Source organism: Daphnia pulicaria, chromosome 6 (genome assembly GCF_021234035.1).
Source record: "Daphnia pulicaria isolate SC F1-1A chromosome 6, SC_F0-13Bv2, whole genome shotgun sequence".
NCBI lineage: Eukaryota > Metazoa > Arthropoda > Branchiopoda > Diplostraca > Daphniidae > Daphnia > Daphnia pulicaria.
The window spans coordinates 3,607,230-3,623,681 of record NC_060918.1 but is presented as its reverse complement, the minus strand read 5'-3'; the positions used below and the strand labels follow the sequence as shown (position 1 = coordinate 3,623,681).

Sequence of the window (16,452 nt, the reverse complement as noted above, 5' to 3'; positions counted from 1 at the left end):
CTGGATGAACTAAAAAAGAAAATGTGAAAATTATTTGATCACACTTCCTTCTTGGGTTGTGAATACGTTTTTATAGCATTTTTTTAAGACGTTTATGGATTTGAGTTTCATCGCAATTAGGGTTATCATGCACATCTCCTATAGGAGATGTAAGTATAATAACTTTCATTACCTAACTTTCATTATAATGAAAGTAAGAAAGTAACTTTTTTGGGGGAGGAAGGTTGATACCGTCATCTGTCATGGTAATTTGCAGATCGAGTCGTAAATGTAACGACCGCAACCTTTTGTTTTCTTCGAAAACTGTCAATAAATTAAAGGATATTTACATCAAATTATTTCTTATCACGAAATTCATTATTAGATAACTGATGTGCTGACTGTAGACACAATCTGCAATCAGTGAATCAACAACCAAAGGATCACAGTCAAGAGTCAATTGCGCACGACTCAGCGAAATATTTCATTTTACGGAAAATTTAAAAAATAAAAAATATTTTTTATTCATAGTAATATTTTTGTCTAGATTTTGTAAAAAATGCGAGTTTTTTCTCATTTTTTAAACAAAATCTGAATTTGTTTTTTTTCTAAGTCCTTACGAAAGAAAAGTCCTTGTTTAAGAAATGAGAAAAAACTCGCATTTTTTACAGAATCTAGGCATTCCATCTATTTCGTTTTAAAAATATAGAAAAAACAAGGAAAAATGATTAAAAATGAAAAATGACCAGCACAGATTTGAAATTTATACTACCCTTATAAGAATCCACCGCTATATCCACTAGGCTACCAAACGCTTACCTCCTTCCTTCTTTTTTAAGCAAATATTTTTTCGATTTCCACAGTCCCATGAAAAAACAAAGATGGCTACGGGTGCATTTTTGCCCTCCGGCAACTGAGGGTGGTTGGCCCGTATGGAAATGAGTCAATGAAAATCACTGCAGATCAACGAAAATCATAAACAAATCAATAGACAGTCTGAAATGTCATAGAATGTCAGTAAGAATGTCACGCAAATATCACTGGCGATGATTTTCTATGATAGATCAATTTACAAAGTCAGTAACAAATCGTTGGAAAATCAAAGATATTTCAAAAATTAGAACAGAGTCCAAAATACTCATTGGTTTATCATTAGATCCAGAAAATGAAGAATTTTGCAGTGATTAAACTTAACTTAGTCATTGAACTAATCAATGAACATAACGTAAAAATCCATGGAATATTTTCTTGTGAAAAATTACTGATTTTCTACTGATATTTACATTTTCAGTAATTTTCAGTAAACCCTTTGAATTTCTTATCATTTTATTGCCATACTTCATTGACACCTATAAATCAATAATCAGCATCTATTTATCACTAAGAAATCATTCCAATGATTAATAAATGATTGTTCAATGAGTCCCCAACGGTAATTTTGATTTTATAATGATTTTTATACAGCTTGCTATTGATTTTTATAATTACTTCTCAGTTCATATCACTGAGCTTTCCTCAGATTTCAGTGATATTTCAGAGATTATCACTGAGAATTATCACTGAGAATGATTTTTTATCCAATGATTTCTATTGATTGATTGAATACTGCTCAGTTTAAATCACTAAGTTTTCCCAACATAAATTTTAATGATATTTCAGTGGCTAGCAGCCTAGCACAGTTGACAAATATCACGACAGGGATACCCAGAATCATTTTATTTTCACTGATTATCAATGTAAATCATTAGTTATCCCGATTAATATTTTCCTGATAGTTCATTGACTTTATTGCCGATTATTACTAAATAGTGAACATAGTGAATGAAATACCATTACAAATGATTTCTCATATATCAATAAATTATCACTGAAAAACCTTTGGAATGCTTTTCACGTTCTTCTTGTGAAGAATCATTGACTTATATTATTTTGTTGCGTCGAAATCAATGATATTAAGGGTGAATTTCCATATGTAAGAAACACACGGCGTTGTCAACATGGTTAGGCCTAATATAGGATCGAATGTGCAACCATAGGCCAATGATTATCGCACGCTCTTATGGATCGAAAGGTACCGTGTTCAATCCCAGATCGGGGCTTATCAATATGAATCAATGAAAATAACTCTGAGTATGATTTCAGTTGGTATCTTCTTCATATGATGATGGTAAGACGGGTGGTAGTCTTGGTTTAACGCGAAAGCGACTCCTAGGCGAACAGCGCAATCATCGTAAATATGAAGGAAAATACCATAATTTTGACACCTAATTAAACGATAATATCCTAAATGACAATATAATGATGTTTCTAGTGATAAATGAATGATTTTTTTCGGGCTCGGTTATAATTTCTATCCGCTAATTGATTTTGCAATGACAAATATTTCGTTACTGAACTCTATCCTATTTCTAGCATTTTTCTTATATGTTATTTCATGATTTTGTGAAAGATTTTTTAATGATTATAAAAATTCCAAACACACCACCAACACGTTTTTCTTTTTCTTCGAAAAAAAAATTGTTTATCACAACGCCTGATATAGATACGTATGATTTAGATACTTGAACTGACTAAATTTATCGAATGTCCAACGTCATAGGTAGTTGGTTATAATAGCACTATAGAGCAAGCATTATAGAGTCTGGCTACCACTCAAAGTTGCGATGGTTCAAGTCCCGATACGCAAAATTTCAACCCATGCTACAATTAATTCTAACAGATAATAGGTAGGCTAAGTAAGTAAAATAAAAAAGGAGAACAAGGGTAAGGAAAACCCACAACAGGAGTTCAAAACTGGTAGAGAAAGAAAACTAGTATAGTAAAATTTAGCTTTTGAATTTTATAAAAAAAAGGCATTGAAAAATCAATCAATAAAAAAGCATTGAAAAACTAATCAATAAAAAAACATTGAAAACTTCACATTAAATCAGTCAAAAGTAAGTGAATATATGATTTGAAAATCAATGAAAAACCATTAATTTCTCAGTGATAAATTTATGCTTAGTCAGTAATAATCATGTCCGAATTTTGATGGCGAAAATCATTGGAAAATTAATCAAGCCAATATCCTTGAATTATCAGTGATTAATCAAAGGGGCGTTTTCATACGGGGGGAGAATCAACTTTCTTTGAACTACAGGGGAGATCTATGCCTTGTGGCCGTGATATTTAGTAGGCCATGCTTTCGATGCAAAATTTTGTGAAATTCAAATTGTCATTTGAACAAAAAACGACCATTGGTTTGGTTTATTCCCCCGTGAAATAAATTCCCTCATAGTTTAGATTCAGGTTATTTTTGTTGACAGATGTGGAGCAAATTGAATAAAAACAAGGTGTGAGAATAAAAGTTTCCACGAGAGTACGAGACAGAATCCAGCCGCAATTGGTGTAACATAACTAAAAAAAAATTGTTGTTATAACTCAAGCTAGGTCAGTGAGTACAAAGGATAAGATGAGTCAAGTGAACGCCAGACCCGGTCAGGCAGATCAAAATCGTCTGAATGAGGAATTGATTCTGCCAAATTAATCGGGAGTGAAATCAGCTGTCCAAACAACGAATGACCACACATGCACAAAAAAGCAAAAAAGATAATACGAACTATAATCGATAAGTCAAGTTACGGCTGCGTTTATCACAATTTTAACACCTTTCAAAGGTGTTAAAGGTGACCTTTGGTAGCCGCCATTTGTCGATACGGATTCGTCCCTAAAGTGCCTTCTAACCTCATCGTCAAAATTTTAAAAAATTTGCGTACGTGACTACGTGTAGCGTGATGAAATCGAACTTAAGCGAGAAAATTCAGACTAAACCATTTAAATACATATTCTATGACAGCGTGGGAGAATTATGCAACGTTTATATTTTGGCCTCTACCTGCTTATTTGAAACATTTTAAACAAGTGATCAAGCGTACCAAATTTTTGGTCTCCATCTGCATATCGTGTTGGTCTCTGTTCCCCAGTCAGCGTTTGCGGAATGATAATATTCCTTCCCGTTTATTAAATGATTTTTTCACACTAAACTCCCCCAGCTCTTTGCCCGATTGTCTTGATCAAGGCTTTTACTTTTCAACCCGAGTGTCTCTTTCCTTGTAATTTCATCAGAAGGCAATCTATTTGATTATAAACTTGAGTCTTTTCTGAACCTTTTCAACATTCAAACTGTTGAACAGGGAAACTTCACGCTGATATACTACTCATAAAAAATGTTATATGAACTCTACAAAACTGTGAGTTGGCTGTTGTGTATTGTAACACATAATTATTGGCTGTTTTTGTTTTAGTTGGGCAGAATTTATTCACCGCATTTGACTGCTTAATTTTATTTATCAATTACTATTGCTCGCTTTTCGTATCGCTCGTGAACAGGCGAGGGCCACGTGCAAGTTGAATGATTGCACTGGGAACATTTTAATTAACGTACTGAATATATTCAAAGAATTTCAGAATGTTAACATTTGAAATGGAAAGCGAGGCATACTGCGCGTCCAATATTTTGAAGTCGTTCATCATCAAATCAAGTATATAGCGTAGCCTTCGAAACCGCCGCCAGGTTACTTTTGATTGAGACGCAATAAATTTATCGAGAAAGACATTTCTGAAGAAAATTGAAATGAATGACGATAAAAGAGTGGGCCGCGGATGTGTCCCTCACCAGTTTGGTTGACCTATTACATCCGGTAGGACTTTTGAATCTGAGCGTCTGAAAAGATGTGTCTGGCTTCATCAATCAACAGTCTTGCTGGCTTTAATACTATAACGTTTTCTTTTTTTTAAATAATAATAACATCCGTCTTGGCAACAGAGCGTAGAATACTGAACTAACTGAAGGAACCCAGCAGCCACGGGTCGACAACAATCTTATTTTTTGGGGTTTGCCAGAGTACGACTGTGATTTTTTTTTATTAGTTTGTTAAACGAATTCTGCATAATTTATTTTATAGCTTTCAACGCCCCGAAGTTAAATGCATCAGCGTCGATCAGCATCAAAGCACCTTTTGCTTTTATATTGTGACATTGCTTTAGTGTTCTTGATTAGCATATTTTGATGGTCAGATGTTTGTTATTCATCTCACGTGGATGTGATATCGCCGCTTATGTCCAGCAACAAACGCATGCAGCCTTTTTCTGCGCATTTCGGATTTTTGAACTCATGAACAATTTTGTGCTGAGTGACCAGCAGGCTTTAATTATAGAACAACGTTGTTGGTGTGTTATAAAATTGGTGGCTGCCTATACCCACACTAGCTTAGTTTATTATTAAATAAGTGTTTTGAAAATTCAAGTTTTGACATTAATATAGGCTATATAACCGTATATAACCACATTAATTCTTACGTCATTCGAATTTCTGTAAATTTAACTTGAAGCGCTTTGGCTGACATGAATGATTGAAGTCAAGTCTCATATACAGAGCTGACACAGCAGCTGCTCGAACAGTAGCACTTTCCAGGATGACGCGATTATAGATGAATCGAATATATTTCGAAGGCTGTTTATGCGTGGACCTTCTCGACCAAGTAATTGTAGGATTCGCACGGCTAATAGACTTGTGTGCTCGCATTCTTCGATCAATTCGCACAAATGGGTCAATCCAGCCTCCTTGGCATCCGGATTGTCTTCTACGATAGCAATGATAGTGTCAGCAATTGAAGCTTTGTACTCAAGTCGACCCTCATATCACAAAACATTCCTGACAGGAAGCTCATTAGTGTAGCTCACTAGTGTACTGTGCTTGCGCGGATACTTCAATCCCAGCGATCGAATAGCTTCAACGACCACCACCTATTGAAATTTTTCAAATTATATAATGGGAGGTATCAAATTTTTTTTAATAAATCGAGACAAATCTTAAATTCATCCGAGATTTCTGAGAGAAAAGAGGCAATCTGCTTCATGAGCTGATCAACCGAGGCTTCTCCTCCAGTCTTCAACAGAGTTGTGATAGCGAGAGTGGCAATTGAACGATTAGAATCCGTAAAAAAATACTCCAAATATAAATTTCAAGCAGTCACAGCAGCGGGGTGCGTCATTGCCACCTACAAAATAATATTATAATGGCTTTTTTAGGCACACATAAATCTATGCCTACATTTCATAATAGGGTCCGAACGGCAGCAAAGCGTAAGGCAGGCTTAGGTGAGGAGCAGAAGAGCTGCAACACGGCGATAGCAGGAGCCAATTCACGAGATCCAGTTCGACGAAGGTTTGCAATCGCGTGAGCAGCCTCGTAGATCACCATTTCAGACTTGTGGCGAAGACACGATTCAAAGGTAATCCATTAGCGACGTCACCTCTTCACCAGTACTTTGTTCTTCTTTAATAAGTTTACAAACCATACGGATCTGTCATCAAAGCCATAAGATGTAAGATCATTATTTACTAGAATCTTGAAATAATAAACACATAAAATACGCAGAGACACAAGAGTAAACGTTACCAAATGGCAAGCTGCATGAGGTGACTTGAGCGGCATTTTTGTAAGCTTGGTCCCTAGTTTGGTAACACCCAAGCGAATCCATGATACTGAGCCATAACAGTAAAAAAACTCATGGACGTCGATCAAGTGAAGCTGCAGGAATAGTGCACGGCAAAATTAAATTGACGGCGATTCCCCGCTAAATAAAAATTAGTACCAACCATTTTCTCCAGTGCGATAAAAGAAGTTCCACCCGGGTTGCCGTTTTTCAGGTACGCAATGCAAGTTTTGGGCGGTATCAACGGTATCGACGACGATGTTATCTAAAGGGCCACACGCCGTCAAACTTCTCATCAATAGCGCCGAGATCACCCAGGCGTCCATATATGCCGGGTAACGTTCCTTTTCGTTTCTGCTCCATTAAACCGTCAAGGATGCGTCCTCGGCTAGTGTTGGCAGAAAAAGTCGATCGGCTTTGCTCCAGTCGGATGCGTATATTCCTGAGTACTTCGCTTTTCGTTTTATCCTCGTTAGTGACCTTTGATAGAAACGAGAACAAGTTACTAAAAATAAACAGAAATAAGAAGGAATTATAAGAAAGGAAAAAAAAACCTTTTGCAATTCAGTCTGTTTTTCCGAAAGGGACTTTGCCCACTTGGGATTGTTGGATTCAAATTCTTGAAGATTACGATGAAGTTCCGTGTAATTTTGCGATGCTTTTTCAAGTTGCTCCTTCATAGAGTCGAGGACATTTTTTTCTTTCTTTTCTGTCCTGTGGTACTAAATATCCAACTCGGACTGAGCAACGTCCATCTGAGCTTGGGTTTCATTACAGCTTTCTATATAATTTTAAATGGTTAATTAAGGGGACTTGGCATTGATGAATGGATAGTTGCGTTGCCTTGAGTTGAACCAGTTCCGGTTCATACTTTTGCTTCGCGTCTTGAAGTCCCTGCGTTTCCGTTTGCAAATTTGCCATAATCTCGTTAAAGTGTTTTTCTTCCTTTTCGTTCTTCTCCATCAGCACTTTCTCTAATTCTGCAATTTTTTTGTATTTTTTTTCGGGGATTTTGCTCAGAAGATGGTTGACATCTTCTCGTCATCTTTAATCAAACTCGCCATTTTTTCCGCGGATTTCTCTAGCTTCCGGCTTGCTTCTTCGTACTCTTTGGAGTATTGCTTATTTGCTTAACCTCCTTATTCTTTTCGGATTTGAACAAAGTAGATTTCTCTAGTCTGTCTTCAAATCGCCCATTTCTTACTTCACCTTTTATTTCTTTTGTTCACTGTCGGCGATCACTTTCAGCGATTGATGAGTGTAGAGCTAAGTAAGAAGAACCAAACAGTGTAACGTTTACACGTAAGATGAACATCTAACTCATTTTTTACTTGCTGGAGATTATATTTAAACTGTGCGAGGTCATTTTCCAACTTGATGTAAGCCACTGCTTCATTCTTTGGGCCTTCAAGTTTGTCCTTTTCTTCCTCCACCAGCTTAACGCGATTAAGCTTCTCAGTTCTTAGGGTGTTTAGCGATTCTACTCTTTGACTGATTTCCTCGGTCGGCTGTTTGTACCTATATCGATGGCCAGCAAATAGTGATAACATCGATAACATTTTACCATAATTTAATTATAAACAATAACTACCTTGAAGTTCCCATGATGTCTTCTAAAAATTCAAGCACCATGCCACCTTCAACAAAGATACACATTTCATCGCTAGAAACAACAAATTAATTAAGAAATAACAACCTTCGTCTTGTAATTTTGTGAGTGCTGGAGAAGGTTGAAAAAAGTTCGCCCTCATTCTGGCAAGTTGATCCAGAAGCGTGGATCGAGGAATATCAAAAGGATTAAGAAAATTTTGAGCTCGCATTTCTCGTTCTTTCAAAGCGATATCAGGAAATACATTCATCTGCTCACGTGAATTCAGACATTTTTCTGCGATAGAGATAACAAAATTAATGCAAACAAATTTAAATACTATAAATATACTCGACCTTACCAATAAGGTTGGGATTAGTAATTTCATGCATCTCTAAATGTCATGTTCTCTAAGTGACAGCCGCTGGTCCCAACGAAACGGCTCACGTCGTCACGTGTCAATTCAAAATAAATTCCCCCCGTCAAGCGAAATGACTTGTAGTAAAAAAAAAATGTAAAAGTATACTACGCGACAAACGTCAATAGGAGAGTTGGGAGACTCATCAAGCTGAAGCCAACTGGAGCGGCAAAACGGCACGCAAAACGGCTAAAACGGCGCCCCCTGGAGTGGCTGGACACAACTAGTGAAAAATTTGACAAAAGAAATTTAAGTAAAAAAAAATGTGTTTAGGTAGGGGAGACCGGACCCATATTAGACAGTTCCGGTTTTTTCCCCATATCTCCCATCCCCTTACGAGAAAGAGAAATTTTTTTTGAAAAAAACACGCGTAAATAGTTTCCTCACACCCATGATTTTTTCAGTTAAGTACCTTTAAAAGTATAAAAGTTATTGAGGTTTGAATTTTTTCGTGTTTTTTTACCAGGCCGGGGTAATATTGGACAGACGCCTGTACCATGTTAGACAGGATATTAAAAGAGGGATAGGATGAATAAAAAATTATGAAAAAATCAGGAAATGTAGATGGTAATGTAGTTAAACCCCATACAAATTTTGGAAATGATATCTTTAAAACTGAAAAAGTTTTCTTATAGATGTTATTCCAATGAAAATGTAGTAGTCGAGCAAAAAGTCGTGCGCAGTTTACGCCAGTGCGCACCACAGCGGCCGATAGCAGAACTAAGATTGTTATTACGCTTGACACCCTATCTAGGCCAAATACTTTGTTCGACAAGCAGACGGTTTTTATTGATAATTCCAAGAACAAGGAATATTCCCGGTGACTCGATGCGCAGAACGTCCCCGGAAATAACCACTCTTATGAATTTCAAATCTCCTTGACTTACCTCTTAACCTATTTTCAATCACGACCACTAGATGCCATTATATATATTTTATTATTTTCTATACCAGCCGATAGAGGGTACAGGTTGAGGCAGGGAGACTCCCGGAGTAAAGCAAAGTTCCCACTTCTTTCCTACTCGCCAAGCCGAGAGGGTATATCTGAGAGAAGGTGGGAACTTCGGGAGCGAGAAATTGATGAAATCTGTCGTCGCAGATTCGGTTGATTTTATGATGGAAAGGGTAGATAAGCCTAAAGTTTAAAATGTTGGTTGTCGAAACACTAATTCAACAGTAATCCTTGCGCAATTCATTTAAGTCCTTCAACAAAGGAACTAAGCCTGTAATGGCTTGTTATCCGCTTGATGCGCACAAAATTAAATCAAAAAGAAAAATTAGAACCGCCAAAAAGACGGGAGAGAGAAGCCGCTGTCAAATTTGGACGACGGACAACCAACCGAGTATATACACACACACACACACTTAACATGTAGTTTTTCTTCTTCTTCTGTTTCAACATGTATATAGAGATGCCCTTATAAGAGCAAGAGTCCATCTTTTTGATTCTCTTCCCGTGAAAACCATCGGGGGGACATCATTTAAAATGCTGGAAAAATCAACAAACAAACAATCAAACGGACCCGTCTCAAAAAAGTCAAAAATCAAAACGGACCCGTCTCAAAAAAACAATCAAACGGACCCGTCTCAAAAAAGTCAAGTGGAGCAGATGCTGCTACACTTGGAGATTCCTCCGTTCAGCTCTTTTACGAGCCGCCTCTTGAGTGTAGTATTCGAAACTTTTCACCATTTTTTTTTGAACAGTTTTTGTGCTAAAACCATATGTGCTAACAGATTAGCATCCATTTTTGTATCCAAGCTCGTTTCGTCCGCTACACAAACTGTAAAGAAAACAATAATTATTTTATAATCAAACACTTAATTTTTTATTAACTACATACCATCAGGAATAGATAGCTTACATCTAAAAACGGTCCGGTTTTGGCGTTGCCAAGATGTTTCCCGCATGTTTAAGTGGATGTTGTTTCTGGCCACTAATTGAAGGATTCTCGATTTGGAGTTGCCATAGTCCCACCCGCCAAGATTGTTCCCTCTCTCCCAGTCCAAAGCGAATTTTGCCAAGAAAAATTTTGCCCCACGTCTGAATAAAAATAGAATAATATAAATAATGAGGATAACATAAAAATTTTAAACTACTAACGTTTCGTCTTCGGTCATGTACTCCAAACGTACAAGCCTCTTGAAAAGGAGTGATGCACACATTGTTCGTCCTTTTGATATTTGATCGGATTCAACCGATATATCCAACTCCGGCAAACCTAAAAAAAAAAAATTATATTATATTTTTGGAAGGAATAGTTTTTTAAGATTTATTACCTGAGATTGTTAGCGACACACGGTGGAATTCTCCAGCCCCACCTAGGTGGGGCCAAAGCAAATGAAGTTGACACGAAGAGAACGGAGAGGATGAAAAATAAGATGGACGATGAGTGACGACCACCATCATGGCGATTCCGATTCACCGTTAGTGTCTACCCTCATTTTCTCAAACGTATGTGAACATGAGTTCAAAAATGAGACAAATCACAAAAGTCTCGACTTAGTGCCCCCCCCCCCCACCGGCTGTCGATAGCGAATAATAATAAGTTGTCGTCTAAAATTGACTGTGTGTTTTGTGTGGAGAAAAAGTTGCAACCAATTTTGAGAGTCGGTAAGGTGCCCAAAAAGGACAAACTTGCAGAGGAGAATCAAACGATTAATTTCGAGATTTGACGACGGGGCCAACTGGTTGGGTGAATGGGAAAAAAAAAAGAGCAGCAGCTGGGGCAGCAGCTCTTTCTCTCTCTCTTCCTAGTCAATATCATATTCGCATGATTCTCTTCGTGACCATAAAAACGAAAGGGGGGAAGCGCAGCTAGACAATCGTAAAAATAAATACAAAAAGTCTAATGTTCCCAGTCGCACTGTATACTAGCTGGACAACTAATCTGTGAGCAGTTCTCCGGGCGTTGGTATATAATTCGTCGCTCATATGTATAAGCCTATTACCGAAAGTAAAAATAAAAACGGGTCCAATCAAACTAAATAAAGAGACAAATGTCAGCTGTCTGTAAAATAATTAATTTTGTTGTCAGAAGGATTTCAAAAATCTGTCTGACAACAAATTTCAAATTTTATTCATATTTATTCGTATCGGCCCATAAATGTATATACAGATACACACACGCAACAGAATAGGCTATACGTGTGTGTATATATAGATATATAACAATATAGGAACTGCTTTCATATTTGGAATCTCGATTTACGTACACCCACGCGCTTGGGCGAGCCTGTTATTCGCGCGCTCGAGCTGCTAGACTATAATCAGCCCGGTCGAGCGGGATCGTATGGAAGCGGTTCGGAGAACATGACCGGATAAGACGTCGTCGTCGAGAAGAAAAAAAAACCACTGGGGCACGGCGCATCAAAAGGCAAATTATTTTTCATATTCCTTGCTTTTAAGTTTATGATATTTTAAACTTACAATTTCAATTTCAATTGCAAAATCTTCTTCTATTATTGTGACATCGTAAGATTTCTCAGACTGTAGCTATGACTCCATCAATCATTTGTTGTGCGATTTCTTCCACAGCAACCACTCTTGACTGAATAGGGCTCAAAATATCCATTTTTCTCCTGTGATCTTCAGGTATGGATGGGTCCAAAATTCTCTTTGTGTAAATCTTCTTCAAACTTGAGTGGGTTGGTCCCAAGTTATCATCCCATCCTGGGTCGGACAAAATCAGGTCATGCACCTGAGTTAGGTGATAAGAGGGTATTAGATATTTTAATTGTGTGCTTTAAGTAAGAATAGAACTTACCTCTTCATAGTGATCTGGTGAGTGAATAATATCGGAAGAAAAGCCGTAAGTTGGAGAGCTGGACAAACCCAGTTCCATCAGCATTTCTCTATCGACCGATTGTTTTTTAGGTAAACTTTTAGCTGTGTGAATTCTAATCTTCCACAAAAATCATCGAAAAAAATCCATCGAGTTCATTTATCAGTTCCAATACTTGTTCCCCGCTTTCATTTGAAACTGTTTGGAGAGCGCAAGCAGAATCTGTTGAGTTGTGCATAAATCCACATCTGAAAAAAATTACAGAAGTTAGACACTCTCATCTGGAAAGTATTGTTCGCTAATTAACTTACTTTTCACACAGATTCACTACTATCGATGAATGCTCCAAATTTTCTCCAATATTTTCAGACATATTGCAAATTCAAAGAGCTCTTTCTACTTATCAAATATCTCAAAAACTTGTGGCTCAGAAAGCGAAAAGATTTGTAGATTTTTCAGTGAAGGTGCCGGTATGCGTCGTCTGCTTCTTTTATTTTTCTAAGACGGGGGACTGCGCACGGGACGATTGGCCGGTTGCGATATTCTTCACGCCGACCTTCCCCGGTGTTTTTGTAGAGTGGCTCTCGGATTGGGCCCGTCCATGGAGCGACTTCTCCGCGTTGGCGGGTCAAATGCCGCTTTCTCTTTTGCTCGGGCCGAATTTTGCTAGATAAAGGAGCCCGACTTGGAGCTCCACTAGAGTTTTAAACTTTTAGCTCTCTGAATTCTAATCTTCCACAAGTCAGCCACCCTTGAAGATGGGTTTTTATCGACAACTTCTTTTATTAGATACCACTGCTTGACTGATAGAACCATCTTTAAGTAGCTATCAAGGAAAAAATTCGAGCTAAAAGAGAATTGCGTGATAATTGTGCTACGCGCCCGGATCAATTAAAAGTAGCAGACGAAAAAATTTATAGGCGAGGTGAATTATTACGCAATTACCTGTTCGCTCAATTTTCTCCTTGATAGATAATTAAAGATGGTTCTTTAAGTCATATGTAATTTATACGTGCTTCATTTTTTTTTAAAGCTAACTTGTTGTTATTAATTTTTCAGGATGGAGAAAACTTCACTTCGACGAAGGAACCGATCCAAGAACCGGTTCATCATGCGGTTGAAACGGAGTAAGCGCCTGTGGGCGAAATGGAAGAAACTCATGTGGTTGAAATAGAAAAAGAGCCCGGAGGAAACAGAAGAATTGCCTGAATCCAATGTCGAACTCAAAGAAACTGAGGAAGAATAGATGGAGGAAGGTGACATTGAAGCTGAAAATTCGAGACATCTTACGAGCCCACGAGAGCGTCGCAATCACGCCCCGAACACTACCCATCATCCCCACATAGGATTGAACCTATCGACCATATTTGATGAGCTATTGATGAGCATATTTGATGAGCATCACTATTGACTCTTGTATTTTAATTTCTATCAACCGTAATGATCCGTTAGATCACTCCCTTTGGGTTTATTCGCTGATGACGGTATCCGGTAATGCAGGACCAGGAAAATACAGGAACCTGTCATGTTTTACCTTACACCGGACCCAAAAACTAAAAGAAAACTTAGTTCCCAGAAATTCTTAGAATTAATGAGTACAGAACTGAAAAATAATTCAGTTGTTGGTTAAAGGGATAACAATTAAATTGAAAAATAAAACAGAAATTCAATTTGGCGGTTTTAAAGGATAGACATACATTACCTACATTTCACAAAGATAGGCCTCTTCTAAAAAATTCTCTAAATCTTCTGCAAACTTTTCGCGAATTTTGCATTAGTTCAAAAGGGCTTTTTACATAAACTTAGATAGGCCCATCTTGAAAAGCTCAAAACATTTGATGTATTTTGTTTAAATTTGTTAGTGAAGGGAGCCGTGTTTAGACCACGTTGTCTGCTTGTTTTATTTTCCCAAGATTTTACAATACGCGTCACTCTCGTCAGTCACTTTCACTTGATTACTTCCTTTGTATCCTTATTTTTTTGCTTTCTGGTTTTAATCTTCAATTGTTGTTTAGTGGAATCGTAAGAAGGGTGAAATGTACTTTGGGGACATTTACATTCCCCTACACCATTCCCATCTGTTACAATGGATGCCAATGGCCCAAGATTAATTATCACCCACATTGAAAACTTCTACTTTAAAAACTATTGTGACTGTCGTCCTATATTATTATGTAGGACGACAGTAAATTCTTAAGCATGTAGCTTATCTCATCTGGGTTTTTTGTTGTATTCACAGGATTCTCCAATTATTGACTTTTACCCGGAAGACTTCAGAATAGATTTGAACGGCAAGAAATTTGCCTGGCAATGCGTTGCTCTTTTGCCTTTTGTTGACGGAAGGCGCCTGAAGGAATCCGTCAAGTCTCTTTTTGATGAACTAACAGAAGACGAAAGTAAATCATTTTCACCAAATATCTCTCTCGTCCTGTAACTTATGTATTACTTTTTCAATTTGCAGAACATAGAAATGTCTTTAGAGAAAATTGAATTTTCGTGAGCAAACACCACAAAGGCTATGACTTTATGCGAGGTGTGGCCGGTGAAGTTGCGAACAGTTACGACGCAGAATTTTTAGCTTTCGAGATGGAATCCTTCTACTTTAGTGGTATGTCGGGGTTGGTGTTTGCCTCCGAGAAGTGCGTTGTGGCTGGAGAGTAAGTTTTCCTTTCATCAACTTCCTTCATTATTTTATGATCATCTATCATTAATTTTAACAGAACGCTTAAATCTCCCATTCAAGAGCTGGAACCCATTTATGACTGCCACGTTGTTTGGTACGTAAAATATTATGGTATTGGGTTGTCTCCTCATTCATAGTTTCCCTTTTTGATTTGTGTAGTTTAAATTATCGCGATCCGATGCCGGACGACATAAATGTCAAAAATCAATCTTGCCACTTAGATAAGCCATGTAAGTTTTTTCCTTGGTCGAGTAAAACCAAGAGCCAATGTTTGCAAAAGCTTTCGCAATTGAAATCCGATTTTTAAGATTTTGACTTTGATTAAAATTTTTTTTGTAATTCTTCGATTTCATTTTATTTATCTAAACTTTTTTTTTTTAAACAAAGTAATTTGCATGAAAATTTTTACTGGCAATAGCTGATTAAATTTCCTTCTTTCCCTATTATAGAGTCCCTAGACCTAAATTGAAGCCACAAGATTATGACGAAAGTCACAGCAGACTGTATGAGTATAACGAAACGGAACTGGAAGTGAATCAACTGCAAAAGACGCTGGACGAAAACAACGAGGAATTCCGTCATGTCCGCCACCAGGGTTGGACGCGCTTACAAGTTAACCTATTTAAAGCAAATTAAATATGAACGAGTCTCTTTCTCTTCTCTTTCTTTCTCGCCCAAAAACACGTTTTTCACGCGTACATTGAACAAAATAGTTGCATCACTAGAAGATTGTGAGCTCGATGATAATAACTTTCCCGTGGAATGAATCTCTGAAAAAAACTATCAAAAATTCCGTAAGATTCATTCATCAGTTGCAGATCTGGTAGATAATTAGTTTGTAAAGTTTTTAGTGATACCATTAATCTAATAAAACGTTCTGTTTAGATAACTGTACATTTAAATATAATTAAGAATCTATTAGCTGAGACGGAGAAGCTTATTATAAAAAAAAAGCTTCTTTACGTATTTCACACCTGTTGGGTGCTTTGGAAAAGGAGCGGACTGGACTCGTTTAGAGAAATTTAATCAGGACACAGTGAATAAAGAAAATCGGAATTTTTTTTGTAAGTAGTTCCTTTAAACATTTTACATTTTTAATTAAACAACTAACAACTTGCCATTTCAAATTAAGCAAGCTGACGACGAAACTAAAGCAATTGTCCGGAAGATGTCTGTGGCATGTGCAATGGATGCCTACGTCAGAAAAACGACAATTGCAAACAAAATTAAAACAAATAGGCTAATTATTGCCAAACATCGAGGTAGCTAGACTTATTTTATTACCAATTTATTTGTGTAATCTTATTTTCTCTTTATAGATAATATTTTTAAATTAGATTCTAATCTAATGACTCCATTAGACAAATTGGTGAATCATGATATTACCAAAACGAGAAAGGAGGAAAGAAATCAATTTGATAAATTTTTCTGTCAGTATTGCGACGACTTATAGAGATGTTCATGACAACTACCAGGTTACATAATCATTTTCATGTTTTGCATTCGACACGATTTGGAGAAACAAT

At 37.1% G+C, this 16,452-nt stretch overlaps 1 protein-coding gene and 1 long non-coding RNA gene across 2 annotated transcripts; both read right to left on the bottom strand.

Moving 5' to 3' along the window:
- Window positions 1-5,834: 5,834 nt before the first annotated feature.
- Window positions 5,835-6,652, bottom strand: LOC124342494. The gene is made up of 4 exons (XR_006918873.1): window positions 6,619-6,652; window positions 6,419-6,550; window positions 6,071-6,323; window positions 5,835-6,017 (listed from the first exon to the last, which is right to left on the bottom strand). It is a non-coding gene; the product is annotated as an uncharacterized LOC124342494 (long non-coding RNA).
- A 4-nt stretch (window positions 6,653-6,656) lies between these two features.
- LOC124342468 (structural maintenance of chromosomes protein 4-like) lies at window positions 6,657-7,201 on the bottom strand. The gene is made up of 2 exons (XM_046795464.1): window positions 7,010-7,201; window positions 6,657-6,935 (listed from the first exon to the last, which is right to left on the bottom strand). Exons 1-2 carry the CDS (start codon window positions 7,133-7,135, stop codon window positions 6,717-6,719), a joined length of 345 nt encoding a protein of 114 aa, XP_046651420.1. The 5' UTR covers window positions 7,136-7,201; the 3' UTR covers window positions 6,657-6,716.
- Between the last annotated feature and the right edge of the window lie 9,251 nt (window positions 7,202-16,452).

Coding starts and splice junctions, on each gene's coding strand:
- LOC124342468 (XM_046795464.1), bottom strand. CDS start 7,135: ATGAAGGAGCAACTTGAAAAAGCATCGCAAAATTACACGGAACTTCAT. Junction 6,936..7,009: donor AACAGACTGAATTGCAAAAG/GTTTTTTTTTCC, acceptor TTTCTATCAAAG/GTCACTAACGAGGATAAAAC.